This window comes from Macrobrachium nipponense, chromosome 24 (genome assembly GCF_015104395.2).
Source record: "Macrobrachium nipponense isolate FS-2020 chromosome 24, ASM1510439v2, whole genome shotgun sequence".
Lineage (NCBI taxonomy): Eukaryota > Metazoa > Arthropoda > Malacostraca > Decapoda > Palaemonidae > Macrobrachium > Macrobrachium nipponense.
Genome location: NC_061091.1, coordinates 67,076,135 through 67,093,634, shown reverse-complemented (window position 1 = coordinate 67,093,634; position 17,500 = coordinate 67,076,135). Strand labels below are relative to the sequence as shown.

The following is a 17,500-nucleotide window of genomic DNA, read 5'->3' as shown; positions in this document are numbered from 1 at the left end:
GAGTGTTACTAAATGCTTTAACTGACCTTCATAAGAAATATCCTGTTCCCCGCAGATTCATGATAGCCATCACTCGCTAAAAAAGTTAATGTTATAATAAGTAGATCTGACAAAGACGGCAAAATTGTAATAATGGACAAAGACTTCTACCTCGACAAAATCAACCAGCTCCTTAGTGACACAAATACTTACGAAAAACTGACGAAAAATCCCCTCCAGAAACGTTCCCACAGAATTTTTTCGGAAAGTAAGATTAATGGCCAAGACAAAAACGAGTATTGAAACTATTAGAGAAATTTAAAGTAATTAATCCTAAATTACCCACTTTTATGGTCTTCCCAAAACTCACAAAGACAATCTTCCATTCAGACCCATCGTTTCATGTGGCCGGAGGGCTTTCAATTACAAAATTTCTAAATGGTTAGCTGGCCTCCTTTCTCCTTTTTTAGGCACTTTTTCTCCCAGTCACATCAAACATTGGAAGACTTTTGTCACAAATCAGAGAAGCACATATACCACTTCACAACATAAAACTTTTAAGCCTTGACGTAGACTCCCTATTCACAAAAGTACCAGTACAGGACGTTCTTCAGTTTTTAAGGGAAAAATTATCCCCCTATTCAGATCATTTCCCTTTGGCACTTGACAAAATAATAAAGTTAGTTGAATTATGTGCATCTAATAACGTATTTTCATTCGGGGAATCATTCTACAAGCAAAAATTCGGGTGTAGTATGGGTAGTCCTTTAAGTCCTATTTTAGCCAATCTGTACATGGAATACTTTTGAAACTACAGTAATAAATGCAATAAAACCCAAAAACATGCTGTGGATGAGATACGTGGATGACATACTAACATTTTTTGGGATAATAAAGTGGGGTAATAATTTTAATGAATTCCTCTCAAAATTAAACGCATTAGTGGGCCCAGCATCAAATTTAAAGTTGAATGGGAAACAGACAATAAAATTCTTCTTCTTGTTTTAATAATCAGAGACACGACAGAATACAAATTTACCATATACAGAAAACCAACGTTCTCACTTTCATATATTCACTACTTTAGCTATCATGACAATACTATCAAGATAGGTGTAGCTAGCAACCTATTCTTAAGAGCCTTGCGAATTTGTTCCCCAGATTTCCTGGAAAAAGAATTTGAACTAATTCGCAAGCAACTTTCATCTTTAAAGTATCCTGACCATATAATTGAGAAAGCAATTCAAAAAGCAAACATAATTTTCTACCGACCCCCTAAAGACAAGACCAGACACACACCCAACAATAAAATAAAAATTCCCCACCTGGAGACGATTAAGAGAGTAACCTCACACCCTTGGGAAATCCAACAACCCTTTTGCATTTACCTACCCAAATACCTAGCCAAATCCCTGATTAACGTCCAACAAAAGACATCTCCCAAAGACTCTGGGGTATATGAGATCCCATGCCAGGACTGTGACCAATCTTACATCGGATTTACAGGTAAATCACTTCCCCAGAGATTAATACAACACAAACGGTCAGTTAGGTATGGACAACAGAACTCGGCTATTTTCAACCATATAAATGAACATAACCATAGAATAAACTGGAATATGTCACGTGTAATTTATAGCAGCAACTGCCGGTACAAGAGTCAAATGATGGAATCGGCCTTAATAAAAAGAGAAGCAGGTAATGAACATCTCAAAAGGGAATTGGATATCAGATATCGTCGACGCAGTGTTCATTCAACCAACGCTTAAGAAGATTAAAGGAAGATTATCAGCGGGGGTGACCTAAATTGGCTTACTTGTGGACGAATCTCTTGGTATAAATACCACCTTTTCTGTAAACTTTTCTCATTCATATACCTGAAGAGAGAGACAGCAGTCTCTGAAATATAGTACTTTTCTCTCTACATTTTGGTGTTTTTATGGGCTCCTTTTATTAGATATATATATATATATATATATATATATATATATATATATATATATATATATATATATATATATATATATATATATATATATATATATATACTATATATATATATATATATATATATGTATATATATATTATATATATATATATATATATATATATATATATATATATATATATATATATATATATATTATATATATATATATATATATATATACATATATATACACATATATGTATATGTGTGTATATATATATATATATATATATATATATATATATATATATATATATATATATATATAATATATATATAGATATATATATATAATAAAGTGTGTGTCTACTGCTATGACATATTACATTATGATAATGTTTTGGAAATATTTTCACTAGTTTTACCATGTTGAATACAGTAGTACCTCGAGATACGAAAGGCTCAACTTACGAAAAACTTGAGATACCAAAGCCAATGCGAAAAATTTTACTGCTCTACATACGAAAAGTTTTCAAGATACGAAAGGTTTCTGAAAGTCCGAGATTCGCCCGGATAACAATTTTGAAACTTGCGCCGCGCGCTGCCATCTTAGTACTAGTAGACTCGCCACCATCCTCCTGCTCTCCCATTGGTTCCTGATGCTAGTCACCACCATGAAATCCTTCTCTCCTATTGGAGAGCATCCCTCCCATCATGCATCTTATACGTATACGTGGTGGCGTACCTATCTCGGTCCAACGATTTCGTTTAGTAACGTAAATTTGTTAGTGATTTCGTTACATACTATTATCGTGTTGTGCAGAAACTTTAATGTGTTACTTATACGTAAATTACGTACAAGATAATGTAGTTCATGGGTCCCAAGAAAGTTGAAATTCACGGAAAGAAGCGCATGCTCTCTTTGGAGACAAAGATGGAGATCATCAAGAAGTACGAAGCTGGTATGCGATTGAGTGTGATCGCAAAGGAATACGGCCGTAATCCGTCGACAATAGGCACCATCCTTAATCAGAAGGATGCCATCAAAACAGCTACACCGTCGAAGGGCATCACTATTTTGTCCAGCAAGAGGACCCACGTGCACGACGAGATGGAACGGCTGCTCCTCGTCTGGATAAAAGACAAAGAAATCGCTGGGGATACGGTAACGGAGACAGCAATTGCCCACAAGGCCAGCGCTATTTTCGGCGATTTGATTGCGCAGGCGGAAGACGACGGAGGGGAAGGGACTTCAACGCAAACCCCAGAGTACAAGTCTTCGCATGGCTGGTTTGAGAAATTTCGTAAACGAACTGGCATCCTTTCGGTGCTGCGTCATGGGGAGGCTGCCAGCTTGGACACGAAAGCGGCCGAAGCATTTAAGAAGACTTTCGACGAGATGATGACCAAGGAAGGCTACAGTTCTTAGCAAGTCTTCAATTGTGATGAGACTGGCCTTTTTTGGAAAAAAATGCCTCGTCGGACATACATCACGGAGGAAGAGAAGAAGCTACCCGGGCATAAGCCTATGAAAGGCAGGCTTACGCTCACACTTTGTTCAAACGCCAGTGGGGATTACAAGGTGAAGCCCCTACTGGTGTATCATTCCGAGACTCCTCGAGCCTTCAAGGCCCACAAAGTGCTTAAGGAGAAGCTTCCAGTGATGTGGAGGGCTAATGCAAAAGCCTGGGTAACGAGGCTTTTGTTAACGGAGTGGGTAAATCTGTGTTTTGGCCCGACAGTGAAGAAATTTTTGGAAGAGAAGCGCCTCCCCCTGAAATGTCTGCTGTTGTTGGACAATGCCCCTGCCCACCCTCCTGGCCTCGAGGAAGATATCCTAGCGGAGTATTCCTTCGTCAAGATTCTTTTTCTTCCGCCCAACACCACCCCTCTCCTCCAGCCCATGGACCAGTAAGTGATAGCGAATTTTAAGAAGCTGTACACGAAACATCTTTTCAAGAGATGTTTCGACATCACCGAAGGATGCATTTCGACATTGTCATTTGCATCCGACTCATTGACCAAGATTAGGCAGGAGGTTTCGAGGCGAACCTTGAATTCCTTGTGGATGGACAACTTGGCCTGATGCCGTATCTGTCCGAGACTTCGAGGGATTTGACGTGGGCGAAGCTGGTGCTGCAGAGTCAGAAACAGTTGACGATCCCGAAACTGTTTTGGAATCAGATCTTGACGAGATCGTTGCACTCGGGAAGTCCATGGGGCTGGTCGTCGACGAGGACGACATCAATGACCTTCTCGAGGAGCACCAAGAGGAGCTTATGATGGATGACCTGAAAGAGTTGGAGGCCATGCAACATAACGTTCAAGAGGAGTTCTCTAGCAGCGGCGAGGAAGAGGAGGAGGAGGAGCCTATGACAACGGCAGAAATTAAGGATGTTCTAGCCGCTTTTCATAAAGTGCAATCGTTTATCGAAAAAAGACGCCCTGAAAAGGCTCACACAGGTCGTATGCTTGCGCAGTTCGATGACGTTTGCCTGAGTCGTTTCAGGAACATTGTGAAAAGTAGGCAGAAGCAATCTTCCTTGGATCGTTATTTTTTAAAGAGGCCTTCAGCATTAGCAGGAGTAAGCAAAAAGGAAGAACAAAGTGATAAAAAACAGAAAGTTGAAAGCAAAAATGGAAGAACCGAAGTGTGAAAAACAGAATGTTGAAAGTGGTGATGAAGTTGAAATTCTGTATAAAAAAAAAAAAACCTACGTATAAGTAAAAAAAAAAAAAAAAGAAAGAAAAAATTTAATTTTTAGATTTTTGTAAGTTAAGTGTTACAGTTTTGTTAATGTGTTTCGTAAATTTTAGTTTTATAGTTTTCCTTAAATTTTTTGTTTTCGTAAAGTTAAGTGTGCGTACGTACGTACGTTATCTGCCGTTTGTCCTCCTCCTCTGCTACCACTTTCGGAGATAGCCTCATTCGAAAGGTAAGTTTCCACATTTTATGTTACAGTAATTATATTTCTTGTACACTAATATACACTTTATTTACAGGTTTTGCATTTTTATTCTTAATTTAGGTATTGAATGGTCCAAATTATTGTAGTATTTCATTGTTTATAGGTCAATTTAGCTTTATTATGAAATTTACTGGGGTGTTTTTGGAGGGCTTGGAACGGATTAGCCATTTTACATGTAAAATGTGGTCCACGATACGAAAACCTCGTGCCTCGTGATACGAAAGGCGCCTCAGAACGGATTAATTTCGTATCTCAAGGTACTACTGTATAGTGTGCCACAAAAAAAAAAAAAAAAATACTGTTCAAACTGAGAGTACAGTATTCCTGAATTTAGATTTATGATCTTTGTATCTCTCTGTCAGATACATAACTATTTTGTTTAGTTCTAGGTGATCGCCACAAGAGTTATACAGTAATAGTGATTTAATGTTATGAATATGTATGCTAATTATAAGTAGTTTTGTGGAGACTTGGTGTATATAATATTTGTTCACATATTAAATAAATCTTCGGTCTTAACATTAGGACAAATCTGGCGCCATCTGGAAACCGGTAAAAAAATAAATAAAATTGTATATGCAAGGAGCTAGGGGCCTGTCTTAGTAATGAGATAAGTGGGACCACCCACATACCCAGCCGTAACTTGTGACCTCCCCAGTTACTCCTTTACCGCCTAATGCTGGTTCGGTTTACCTGCATTTTCTTTCTGTGTTTTGTATGTGGATTTCTGGTGTTTGTGGCCGAGTGCCAGGAAATAATGGATTCGCTTTACTCTCCTGCCAGTGTATCTACTGGATCTTAAAAGAAGCAAAGGAAATGCCCAGGTGTTGGTGGATTTCCTTCTTCTCGTTTCCTACCATCAGTTGATATGGATCCTCATTCAACATGTAGTAAATGCAGAGAGAATATGTGTAATGAAACTAATCCTTGTTCAGTATGTCATGACTGGTTGGTTGAACAATGAAAGATGTTTTTTGGGAAGGGTCAGTACAAGAGGAAGGAGACAACTTCATCTTTGTTAGGTGGCGATGCTGTTCCTTCCTTAGAGAAGCCTGTTTCACTAGTTTCTCCTGTACTGGAAGTTTCCCATACCTCTTTTATGCGTCCAATGATATGTCAATGGGTGCATTGGGAGGGGTTTTGGGTGTTTTTTTTTATAATTATTTCTCTTCTTTCCCTTCAGGGATGGGGGTCATATTCTTTGTCTAAATTTTCAGCTTCGGATGCTCAGAAGGTGGCAGGCATGTGGTCCTCTCTAGGCTTGTCAGGAGTACCAACCTTGAATGGCCTATTGTCCCACTACAGTGGACCCCCTGTATTCGTGGTGGATGCGTTCCAGACCCCCCACAAATAGATAGAATCCGTGAATGCATAGAACCTCTATAAAAATGCTTAAAACTGCATATTATGTTAGTTCAAACTCAGGAAAAAAACTCCACTAAAAATTATGGTTAGTTCAACTTCAAAACTCAGGAAAAACCCACTAAAAATGCATAAGGTACCTGGTTTTTTAATTCATGAAATTGATATGAAAATACAGTAATTTGTGGATATTTCACATAGAAAAATACCATGCCAAGAATGCGAATACGGGGTCCACTGTACCTTCCAGTATCTCATACCATGGGTTTCCCTTCTCCCCCGGGTCAACACTATATTGGACCAACTACGACATCTACCGAAATGCATGTGGTACCAATTCCATATCATATTCGGGCTCCCTTGGTATTGCCGAACATGGTACTAACAGAATCTCTTGTGTTTCGTCCAACATTGTGATGTCACAGCCAGGTCCATCAGTGACCTTACATTCTAATATGGCAGCTGTGGTGACCTCACATCTTACACTTTCCGTGACTACATCAACAACTACATCCTCTGGGATGAGGAAATCAATGAATGTTAATGGGTTCGTTTGCATGAACTGTGATGGAAAAATTAATAGAGTTTGAGGAGAAGTTTAATCAAGCTTGCAAGAAAAAGAGATGCGAGTCATTTACTTCGTATTCTTCCTCCTCGTCAGCATCGGCTTCGTCAGTCATCAGTTGTTCCTGTGCGTGTTCTAGTTAAGAGATGGAGAATCAGGGACTTCGTGGGTGATCCTCTTCCCAAGAAAAGAACAATTTTTTCTTTGAGCCTGGGTTGTCACATCTCTGTGAGTATGAAGGTACAGTCGTGAACGATACCTCAGAGGTTGGTGTTCGTTGTGCTTCCTCAGTCGTTGGGCCTAGGAAATATATGGATGTAGTAATGAAAGTTTCATCAAATTCAGCATTGGGATTGGGTGCTGATACAGTGATAGTGCTTACGAGTACTGTTCAACTGTATGACGATAGTATCGTTCAAGGGCTGACACTGGTTTCTCAACGAACAGGAAGTATAAGTGATAAGGTGTCTCTCCGGTATGACTGTTCAAAGTTAGGTGGAAAGATGATGACTCCCAAATCAAGAGATCTCATGTCCTGGAATTGGATGATTCACGTATTGATGACAATGTACGTTCATCTACGTACTAGGTCGTTGGAGAGTGGAGTTGCTGTTCGGCCTTTGGGCAGGCATTCAAGGTCAAGATCTCCCAGGGGTGTGCCTAGTTCTCTACCTATTAGTGACGGCCGTAGAAGTGTGGATAGGTATGCATGAAATTTTTCACATGATCATTCAGATGTGAGAGATCAGAGATGTTCGTGTTCAAGTTCTAGGAGCATGGAAAGGACTTGACGGTTGTCATGTGAAATGGGTGCTTTGGCCTTGAGAGCTGGTATTCATGATCGTCCTGTGCCTTCTTCTTCTGGTGACATATTTAATGAGGGGAAAGACTTGGATAATCAGGATTTTCTTTCCTGTTATGCAGAGGTTATAGACCTGATACGTCAGTTTAATGATCTTTCAAAGGACAAAACTCCTTCAACGATCGCTCTGACTTGCATTGAGGCACTTTTAAGACCAAAGAAAGATATTAAGATATCCTCTGAATTGCCATGTTCTAGTCTTGCAGAATCAGTCCTCCAACATGGAAACTCATAGATTTTGGGTTGGGTAAGTTACGATCGAATAGATCATTCATGTTGCTCCCTCCTCCCTTACCTGGACATAAGAGATATTGCACTACTCCAGTTATTCCTCTGTTGGGTAGACATTAACCAGATGTTGTTCGATTGTGACCAGGACACACATTGGGTCAAGTTAGAATGGAATGTCCTCTTACATGTCAAGAAGCTGCTGCATTATAGTTGACCACCTCTTCAGTCTTCCAGATGGCATCTTGGCTAGATGTATGGTTAACAGCTGTAGCTAAAATAACTTCTGATTGAGCCAGGAGTTCAGTAGATGAGGCAGCTTTTATCAGATTGCTTCAATCTGGTTCTTTTAAGGCAGTCTCATATTTGACCAATCTGGGTGCCAATGTATGGGCTAACATTCTTTCAGTGAGAAGGGATGAAGCTCTAATCAAGATAAGCCATTGTGTGGATGTGGACTCTTTCTTATCACTCCTGATTAGTGATTATTTGGACTCCAAATTCTTGCTGCCAAAGGATAGTTTGAAAGTGGCCATAAATAGATTACAAACAGATACTAATAATAGGCTAGTACAAAAGCCTGTTAGTAAGTCTGTTGTCAGTCAGCCTAATGTTGGAAGGCAGATTCTATGGACTACTCAAAAGAAGATAGTGAGATCTACTCCTGCTCCTAAACCTACTCAATCGGCTTCTTCAGTGAAGAACGACTTGAACAAAGACCCTTTTAGAGCCAAAATACAAGAGAAAGGGGAAATGGAGGTAGATGTAGGGGTATGAAATGATAGAGTGGATGCCTTTCCCCACTTAGTTCCAGCAGGTGGGGGAATGTCTGGTGAGCCATTGGGCTATGTGGCAAAGATTCGGGACTCAACATCTCGGACCGGGTTGTCACAGACTTTTTGTTAGCACAGGCTGGGTCAAAAAAGAAGTGTCCAAGAATACAATCTCATTTTGGCCATGGGAAATGATCATGAATGCCTTTTCAACTACATCAGTAGTTACAGGCAACGTCATGCATGTAAGAGTGCTCAATGTTAGAGGATGAAGCTCCTCGTTGACGTTGAAGAAGGATGTCTGTTCATAGAATTTTGAATGCTGGTTCATGGATGCAGCAAACCACTTTCACTTCCTTGTCCTCTACTACTTGGAAGACATTGCTGATAGGTCCTTGGACACTTTTTCCTTGGTTCCGGTGGTGGCTACTCAACAAGTTGTGTAGCTCCTCCAGTGCCCGTGGCAGGTCAGTTTGTATCTTGTCTAAGATGATGGTATAAAAGTGGAATGAATGAAATGACTGGTCTCTTTTCTTTTCCTCTTTGTCCTTCTTTACCTGCAGACAGTAAGAAGACTGCTCCATCGTGAGCTGAAACTGACGTGACACAGGCAAGTGTAGTAGCCATACTGTTAGAGTAATAATCTGTAAAGATTCCTTTCAGTAGCAATACATTCCTCTCTTTGGCAAGGAGAGAGAGGAATGATAACAAACCTACATAAGTGGCTGAATTGTTTTGTTATCTTCTGAATATTCAATAAACTGTGACATTGTATTGAAGCCCAGAACCTGAAAGTAACATATGCATAAATCTAAGGTTCAGAAATAAGGTTGTATTCATTAGAATTCTCTTATTCAGGTAAAGGACCATGTGTGGCAAACCTCCAGTCTGTTTAATTACTTACCTCCCACCAAGAGTAAGTCTGTCCTATTGTTAAGACCGAAGGTTTGTTTGAGTAAGTCTGTCCTAACGTTAAGACCGAAGGTTTGTTTCGTATATGAACAAATGACAAATTTATTAAATTAATTTGCATTTTTCATACGTAACAAACCTGAGGTCTTAATATTTAAGGCCCACCTCTTACCACCCCTCCGACAGTTTAACCTGGGTCGGAAGAGTAAGATTTAAGGTCACAAGTTGTGGCTGGGTACGTGGGCAGTCCCACTTATTTCGTGACAAGGGACAGATGCCATTAGTCCCTTGCATATACAATTTTATTGAATTTATACTGGTTTCCAGCTGGCACTAAAAGACTGCAGGTTTGTTAGTTATGAAAAATATAAATTAATGTAATAAATTTTTCATTTTTATTTGAATTCAGGTGAGCCTTTGAGAACCCCATTAGAAGCAAAAGCGGCAATAGACCTCATGAATACTTACGCCATTGCTATACGCGGTGTCATCCTCAAACTTATGGAAGACGGTGCATTTAGGAATCCAGAAAAGATGAGGATGCTGGAGAAACAAAAAGTGGTATGTTTTAAGTCTTTTATTTGCTACATTGATGCAAGTTGACATTGATACTTTGTCCAGTAGGAAATCCTACATTGTTGTTCCATACCCATCACTTTATGATAGCCTTCATTGTGCATCAGTTCAATTCCCAGATATGCTAAAAAATGGACGAAGGGCTTCCATGTTGTCGTGTGCACATCTGGGGTCCAAAACACCCTCTGACAGCATTTCAGTGATTCCAGCTGTCACTTTTTCCTTTAACAGACTTACTTTGTTTGCCCCCAGAACTTTCAGATTTTCACACTTGTCTCATTTTACAATTTGTTTTATTATAATAGTCTCATTTAATGTCATACAGAATTTCACTGTGTTGATGGGTATTTCCTTTAGCATAATAATCTCATTTATTTTTACCCAGAGTTTCTCACTGTTGATGGGTACGGTCACCTCTCAATTAACGCGTGTTTATTTATTTCGCTTTTTATTTAACACAAGCTAGAAAATGTTTTTCAAATGTTTGAAAAATGCAAAAATTTCAATGTAATGCAAATTGGCACCCGAGTTGTTTTCAAATCGCCCGCGCATTAGCACTGGAGACGACAGCTGTCAACATAAACAAAGATGTAGCACAGTGGACTGTATGTATTTATTAATAAAGCAAAAGACTGTTTATTCAAGTTTATTTATTAATAAATCAAAAGATTTTGTTCTGTTTTTCTTTTTTGTTGACCTTCATAGAATTATATTAATAATGCAGTACAGAGCTCCCCAAGTCCAGGAACGTAACCCTCATTACTGTTATTTTTTATGGGAAAAATATGTTTAAATAACGTGTTTTTAATTGAAGTGTGCTCTCCAGGAATGTATGCCTTACGTTAATTGAGAGGTGACTGTACTTGCATGTTTTTCCTTAAAGTAACTTTAGTCAAGTTTAGTATTTGGACACTTAATTGCTGGTAAGTAGCGATTAAATAAAGTAGTATCTTAATTTTCTGCAGCATCTGCTCTGTTTAACTTCATTTATTATTAGCTGGTCTAGTAATTGTTGTCATACCAGGGTGTGTTAATGGTGTAGTGCTTTAAGGCTTTTTGTAACTTTCCTGGTTTTTCTGGTTTTTAAACAGTGTATACTAATGCTTTGCAAATATGCTACATGAGGTACAGGATCATAATCCCGTATCCAAAATCTTGGGGGCTAGTTGCCTTTTGGTTTTCCAATTTTTTTCATTTCAGAGCTGAAGTTGTCTCTTCCAGTGGGATCTGGCCTGAGTTTCATTTTCAGTAGTTTTGCCTAAAATAGGCGAACTATGTCTTGCAGTTTAGCAATGTTTGTTACTGTCACTATTGCATCATTGGTAAGAGTTGCTTATGTTAACCGTGCTAGTTCTCAATTGTGACTTACATGGTCAAATTCAAATGAGTTTTTATTTATCGATCTCAAAGTATACCATGAACTTTTAAGCTGGAGGTTGTAGCTGAGGCTAAAAAATTGAATAACATTCAGGCTGCAAAACATTCTGAGACAGGCAGAAGTAACATCTGGAACTGGTGAAATCACACATTTACTTAATTGAAAATTCTTTTTAGTCACAAATAATGGTAAGCTGCATTTGTTCAACAGAGCTCTTGATAATTTACAAAAAAAAACTATCTCCACTATGCTTCATTTTGCAACTAATGGCAGTGAGAGTGCTAGTTAAACTCAGTCTACTGATGATTTTTAGAATGTAAACATTACCGGAATGTAATTGCACCTAATTGCAATGTTCGTATTTGGTGATGGGGTATGATAATGCTTGCAACATTATTGATACAGTAAGACAACAGTTTTATTTCAATTGTCATTATTGTAAATACAACTGTGCTAATTTGTATTTCCTGTATGGTGAGGCCTCCTAAAATTGAGTTAGATTTTTTGGAAAGTCACATTACACCTTAGTATATACGTTAAACAAGTTTTCATAGTAAGTGGGAATATAAATGGCAATATTTTACATTGATTCCAAGACCTTACAATTGATGCTCTACCCACCACAAAAAAATGTTGGTTTTTAGATATTTCTGCTTTTAGAATATTGAACAATGGATTATAAACTTATAATAAGTCTTTGCTTTGCGTGTTTTGTTTGTTTGTAGCAAAGCTGTTCCTATAGCTAATGACTTTATAAAGATATCAGTTTTTCATGAAATTTTTTGTAAGGCTTTCTTAAATGCCTACAGGGTAATTTCCCTGGTGTGATTTGTTAATGATTACCTCATCACATTTGGCAATCATAGCCTTTGCACTTCTATGACTTTTCATAGTAGCTTAGTCTGGTTCATCAATTTGTATTGATATGAAAACTTAAGTAAGATGAATTGCCAGTAGTTTCATGTTTAGTAATATTGAGGTACATATGCATTTTAAATTTAGTTAATGTAAAGCCACTGGTTGCTTTCCTTGGCCGAGCTTCCATAGCCCCTCAGTGGCGAGATCGGTTTGATCTTGACTTGCCACCTCGGTTGTCAAGAGTTCTATTCTCAGGCATTCCGTTGAAGTGTTAGAGATGTGTATTTCTGGTGATAGAAGTTCACTCTCGATGTGTTTCGGAAGTCACATAAAGCCGCTGGTCCTGTTGCTGAATAACCATTGGTTTCCATACAACATAAAAACACCATACACACAAACAAATTGGCTGAGCTTCCAATCTGTTTTGTCCTCAGACTTTGAGAATCTAAGGACTTCAGCTATTATGCTTAAGCATCTTTTGAGACTCTAAGGACTTCAGATATTATGCATAACCATTTGTTCCCCACATCTCTAGTCAAGGAGATGACCAAATGTAGGAGGTGGAAGAGACTTATGTAGGACCTCGCTTTCTCACTTTTTCAAGAATAAATGATAAAACTGCCTGGGACCCCTGCCAAGAAATCTTACCAAGTACCCTTAACAGGCAGTCACCTCCAAGGAGGCAATGGTTGCCCTTTCATTTCAACATCGACCAACATCAAGTATGGGACTATCCCCAGTGTTGCTGGACATGAAATAAATTGTGACTTAGTGTATCTTCCAGTTATCCAGGACCACTGTAAAACAAAAGAAAAGTCTGCTTTCTATGTTTTGGCAAAATAACAAGGAGGCTTGGATGACTACACTTCAGAAGAAGACCATAATTTGCCTTCACCATCATCTATCTACAGTATCATTCATTGCAAGTCATTTCATCTAAACTAATTAACATCATTTAATCGATTCAACATAAACATGAAGACAAGCACATCAACATCCAAGATTTGGGGTTTAGGCAAGTGTTAACCCAGTGTGTGTTTGAGCTAGAGGGAAAAAATACAAATATTTTATATCTTATGTTCACCAATCTCTTTTTCAGATTCTATGTTGTCATTTGTATTGCACACAGATTTGCTTATGATAAACTTAAAAGATAATTCTTGTGCGATAGACTTAAGGCAACATAAACGTGTTACTTATAACAGCTGTTGTATTTGTATTAGTTTTCAAGGCCACTGCTAGATGGCACTAACATATGTAAGAAGAATTCCAGTTGAGGAAATTTTTCATGTGCTGTGTGGGTATGGTGTTAGAATTTGTGTTACAGTGCAGTACTAATAGTATTGCACAGTGTTCTTTTGGATGTACTACAGTACAGTGGATCCCCACTAGATTGTGGATCAGTAATCGCAGCTTAAAAAAATCATGGGTTTTTCTATGGAATTTATCTCAAATATATTTTGGAAAATTCACTATGAGTAGTGTTCACTAATTACTGTATTTTCATTTTATTTTCATGACTAAATACATTTTTATAAAGAAAATTTACTAATTCTCTCTCTCTCTCTCCTCTCTTCTCTCTCTCTCTCTCTCTCGTCTCTCTCTCTCTGCTCTCTCTCTCTCCGTTCCGTCTCCTCTCCTCTCTCCTCTCTTCTCTCTCTCTCTCTTGTAATATGTATAAAAAAAGAGATTGTCCTGACATTTGTAATTGTTTTTACTATAAGTACGTATTGCCACATTTTTTCCTTTCACTGATTTACTGAACTGTACAGTATTACAAGTTTAGTTAACTATGATTATCATACATGCTATAATAGTTCACAAGAGAATATTTTATCACTGTTGATGTTTCATCTCTAATCACTATAAAAATATTTAAAATCCAAATATCACATGTAAGCAACACAAAGTTACTGTATACAGGCAGTTCCTGGTTATCAGGTACATTTACATTCCAGTACTTGAGAGCACCTGCATTTTTTGCTCAGTGGCGGCTTCATACGAACCATATATACCTACGGATGCAGGGCCTACTGTACGTAGTGAATCATTTATTTCCGACTCATTATTTCAGTCCTTAAAAAACTGCAAGTTTTGTATTCTACTCCTTAAGGAAGTTACCAGAATCTTAATGTTGTCCAGTCATTCAGTAAAAGTGGTTGTTATTCTAAATAGTACAGTGCAAGTCCAATAGTTGATATATTCAGAACCGACTGTGTGCTGGACTAGCAAAAAAGGCTGCACTAACGAGTGTGTTTTTAAAATATTTGATAAAACTAAAATCAGCTTTAATTGCCTCAGAATATAGTGAAGTATTATTGTGACATACTAAATGCTTTGATTAGATATTGATTGGAAGATGTGGCTGACCATGACATGCGCTAGGTTAGGTCGCTCCTTTTTTATCTGTTGTTATCATGAAGTAATTTGATAGTGCAAGACTCAAACTGTGTTAGATGAAAAGTACCTGATGGCCAGCTTTATCCAGAATGGGACTTACAGGTCCAAGTGCTGTACTGTGCCAGCTGTTTTCAGAACTAAAGGGTGCCAGAAAATTGGACTTTTACTGTATGCTTTGACCTTACTACCCTGAGGGTTGTTAGTCCATTAACATCAGAACCAGCACTAGGTGAGTTAAATTTGTTTCATACAAGATTGTCAAGTTTGCTAGTAGCGCTGAATAACTAGTAATCTTGTATTTTCTCTTACTTTCAGAATATTGATACCATGATTTTACGTTCCACTGGAAGGTTCCTCAGGTAGTTTTTTAGTTAAGCATTAATTATGGAAAAGTAAATGATAAAATATTTGTATGATGACAGTGTTTCAACACTCTGGTAAGTGTCTATTTCATTATGAAGAATAATAACTATGCTGTTCATTTTTTAAAGGTTACAATTATTAAGGGTAAGTCCAGATCTTGAGTTAAATTTTGCTTAAGTTTTTAAGGAAAAATTTTATTATGGCATGTTAAGGAAAAATTTTATTATGGCATGTTAAGGAAACAATTTTTTATGGCATGTTAAGGAAATTTTTTTTTTTCATGGTGGAACCTTGATAGGTTTTTATTTTCTCCATATGTTTACTTAAATCTGACATTACTAGATATGTCAGCTCTAGGTTGGATGGTAGTACATCATCATAAATGTTTTAATGACAGCTATCCCCTAATTAGGTTATAAATAAAAGGATTTCTAGTCACTCAGGTTCTGTCTTCCTCCCTTTATGCCTGAGGTGAAGGGAGTCTTCTGTATATTGGAGTCTATTAAACTGTGTAAGTCATTATGCCTTTTAATCTTAATGTCATTTCTACCAGTGTTCTTCAAATGCAAAATATACTTCACATTGGTATGTATACAACTTATGATGGTTATTTATGTATAATTAACTTTTATATTTAGATAGCTTTTCTTATGATTTATTTTTATTTAGATAGATTTTCTTAGGATTTATTTCCTAGTTAGAGTAACCATTCAGGAATCAGATAAGTAATGCAGCCCCGTCATTAGTAGAAACAGTAGCTAAAAGCTCTTATGTTTTTGGTTTAATTCCCATCATTTGGACTTTTCAACATATGGTCTGCTAAATCCTTTGGCCAGGAACTTTATCATAATTATTTTTTGGGGGCCGGGTGTGAGGTCTGGGAGATGTTGAAGTTGTATCCTGGAGTTTGTATGAAAGCCTGAGAGGCAAGCAGTGACCAAGAAGTTTGTAGAAATTAAATCTGAAAAAGGCAGGATGGGCAAATGAAGCACCACCTAATATGTTATTTTGAATCAAAGTTTTGCTGTTAGTCTACATGTTTGCATTAAGGCATGTGATGAGAAGGGATGATGTGTAACAGTTGATCAGAAGAGCAGAGTTGTGGAAGTTGTAGGACAAAGACCAGTGAAATAGCCCAGTGAATCGCAAAGAGGTTTGTTGTGTGACAAAACATAATTAGCATTAATATTCAGTCAGTCACATCGACAAATAACTTCTGAGGTCTTGTAGATGGGAGATTTAGAATAACTAAAAAATAACTAGTAAGTGTCTGTTGGTGCTTGTATACTTTTGATATATTGGTAGAAACTTTGTCTCATTCTTTTATGTGTGGTTGTTGTGACAAGTCATTAAAGGCAAGTTTCCTTCTTCAACAGTTTATAAAGTTATTGATAGTAAAGCTCCCTCACAGTTATGTATACTTAAGAATAAATTTAAAGGTGTGCACATTCCCAAGATATAATTTCATTGTTAGATTGTTTACATTTTCTAGTATCTGAAATTTATTATTTCTGTCCTTTATATATTATATATAGTTTGGAGATGTAAATATAAATATTTAATTATTGAAGGAGAGAGTAACCTAAGTTATTATAGTTACTGTATATTTTTAATAGTACAAAATAATATATAGTCATATACATGCATCATATGCAGCTTGTCAATTTCATACAGAGTTGTTTGTAGCAGTCATAAGAAGATTGTAGAAAGATTAAAATGGTGCAGAAGCAAAAGTGAAGTCAATAATGGCGCTTGTATAGTTTTACTTTCCTTGCACAGTCTATCATTGAGTTTACTTTTTATACCCACAGGGTACATTGTAAGCTGTAGTCCTCAACTGTTATGGGAACTATTATAAAAAAAATATGTATCACACAAATATTAGTATAGTAGTATATATAAAATGCTTTATGCAAATAAATAACAATACTTATTGATATATCTACATGATTAATTACCTTTATCTTATCCACTCCTAAAGCAGGTTTTTGGGATACATAATGTACCTTCAAATAAATATATAGTAAAGGTTATGATAATAAAGGTAGTTACCTATTTAAATATGTATTTGTCTACTTGTACAATAGGCTTTTTGTATCGGCATGTCTCCACATGCATAGATTAGCACAGAAAAGGACTCAAATTTATCCTGTATGTACAGTAGTTCTGGCACCCATAGATTACTTTTCTGTCACAAAAATTAATACTGCTTGCCAACATCTGGAAAGTAAATGTGTATACAGTGCTGTTTAAAACAACTGTTAGGTACTTAGCAAATTTTGATAGGATTCCCTACTGAAAACTGTTTCTTAACTTTCCTCTCCCCATATATAAACAATTTATT

At 37.2% G+C, this 17,500-nt stretch overlaps 1 protein-coding gene across 2 annotated transcripts in view; it reads left to right on the top strand.

The window, feature by feature from the left end:
- The window catches only part of LOC135205737 (uncharacterized), an 87,964-nt gene that overhangs the window by 68,592 nt on the left and 1,872 nt on the right, over window positions 1-17,500 (top strand). Inside the window, exons 12-13 of one of the 2 annotated variants that reach the window (XM_064236831.1) lie at window positions 9,991-10,142; window positions 15,109-15,675. In XM_064236831.1, coding sequence (XP_064092901.1) covers window positions 9,991-10,142; window positions 15,109-15,156 — 200 coding nt within the window. In that variant the 3' untranslated portion in view covers window positions 15,157-15,675. Of the gene's footprint in view, window positions 1-9,990; window positions 10,143-15,108; window positions 15,676-17,500 lie in introns of those variants that run through there. The other variant, XM_064236830.1, reaches the window with a different exon arrangement.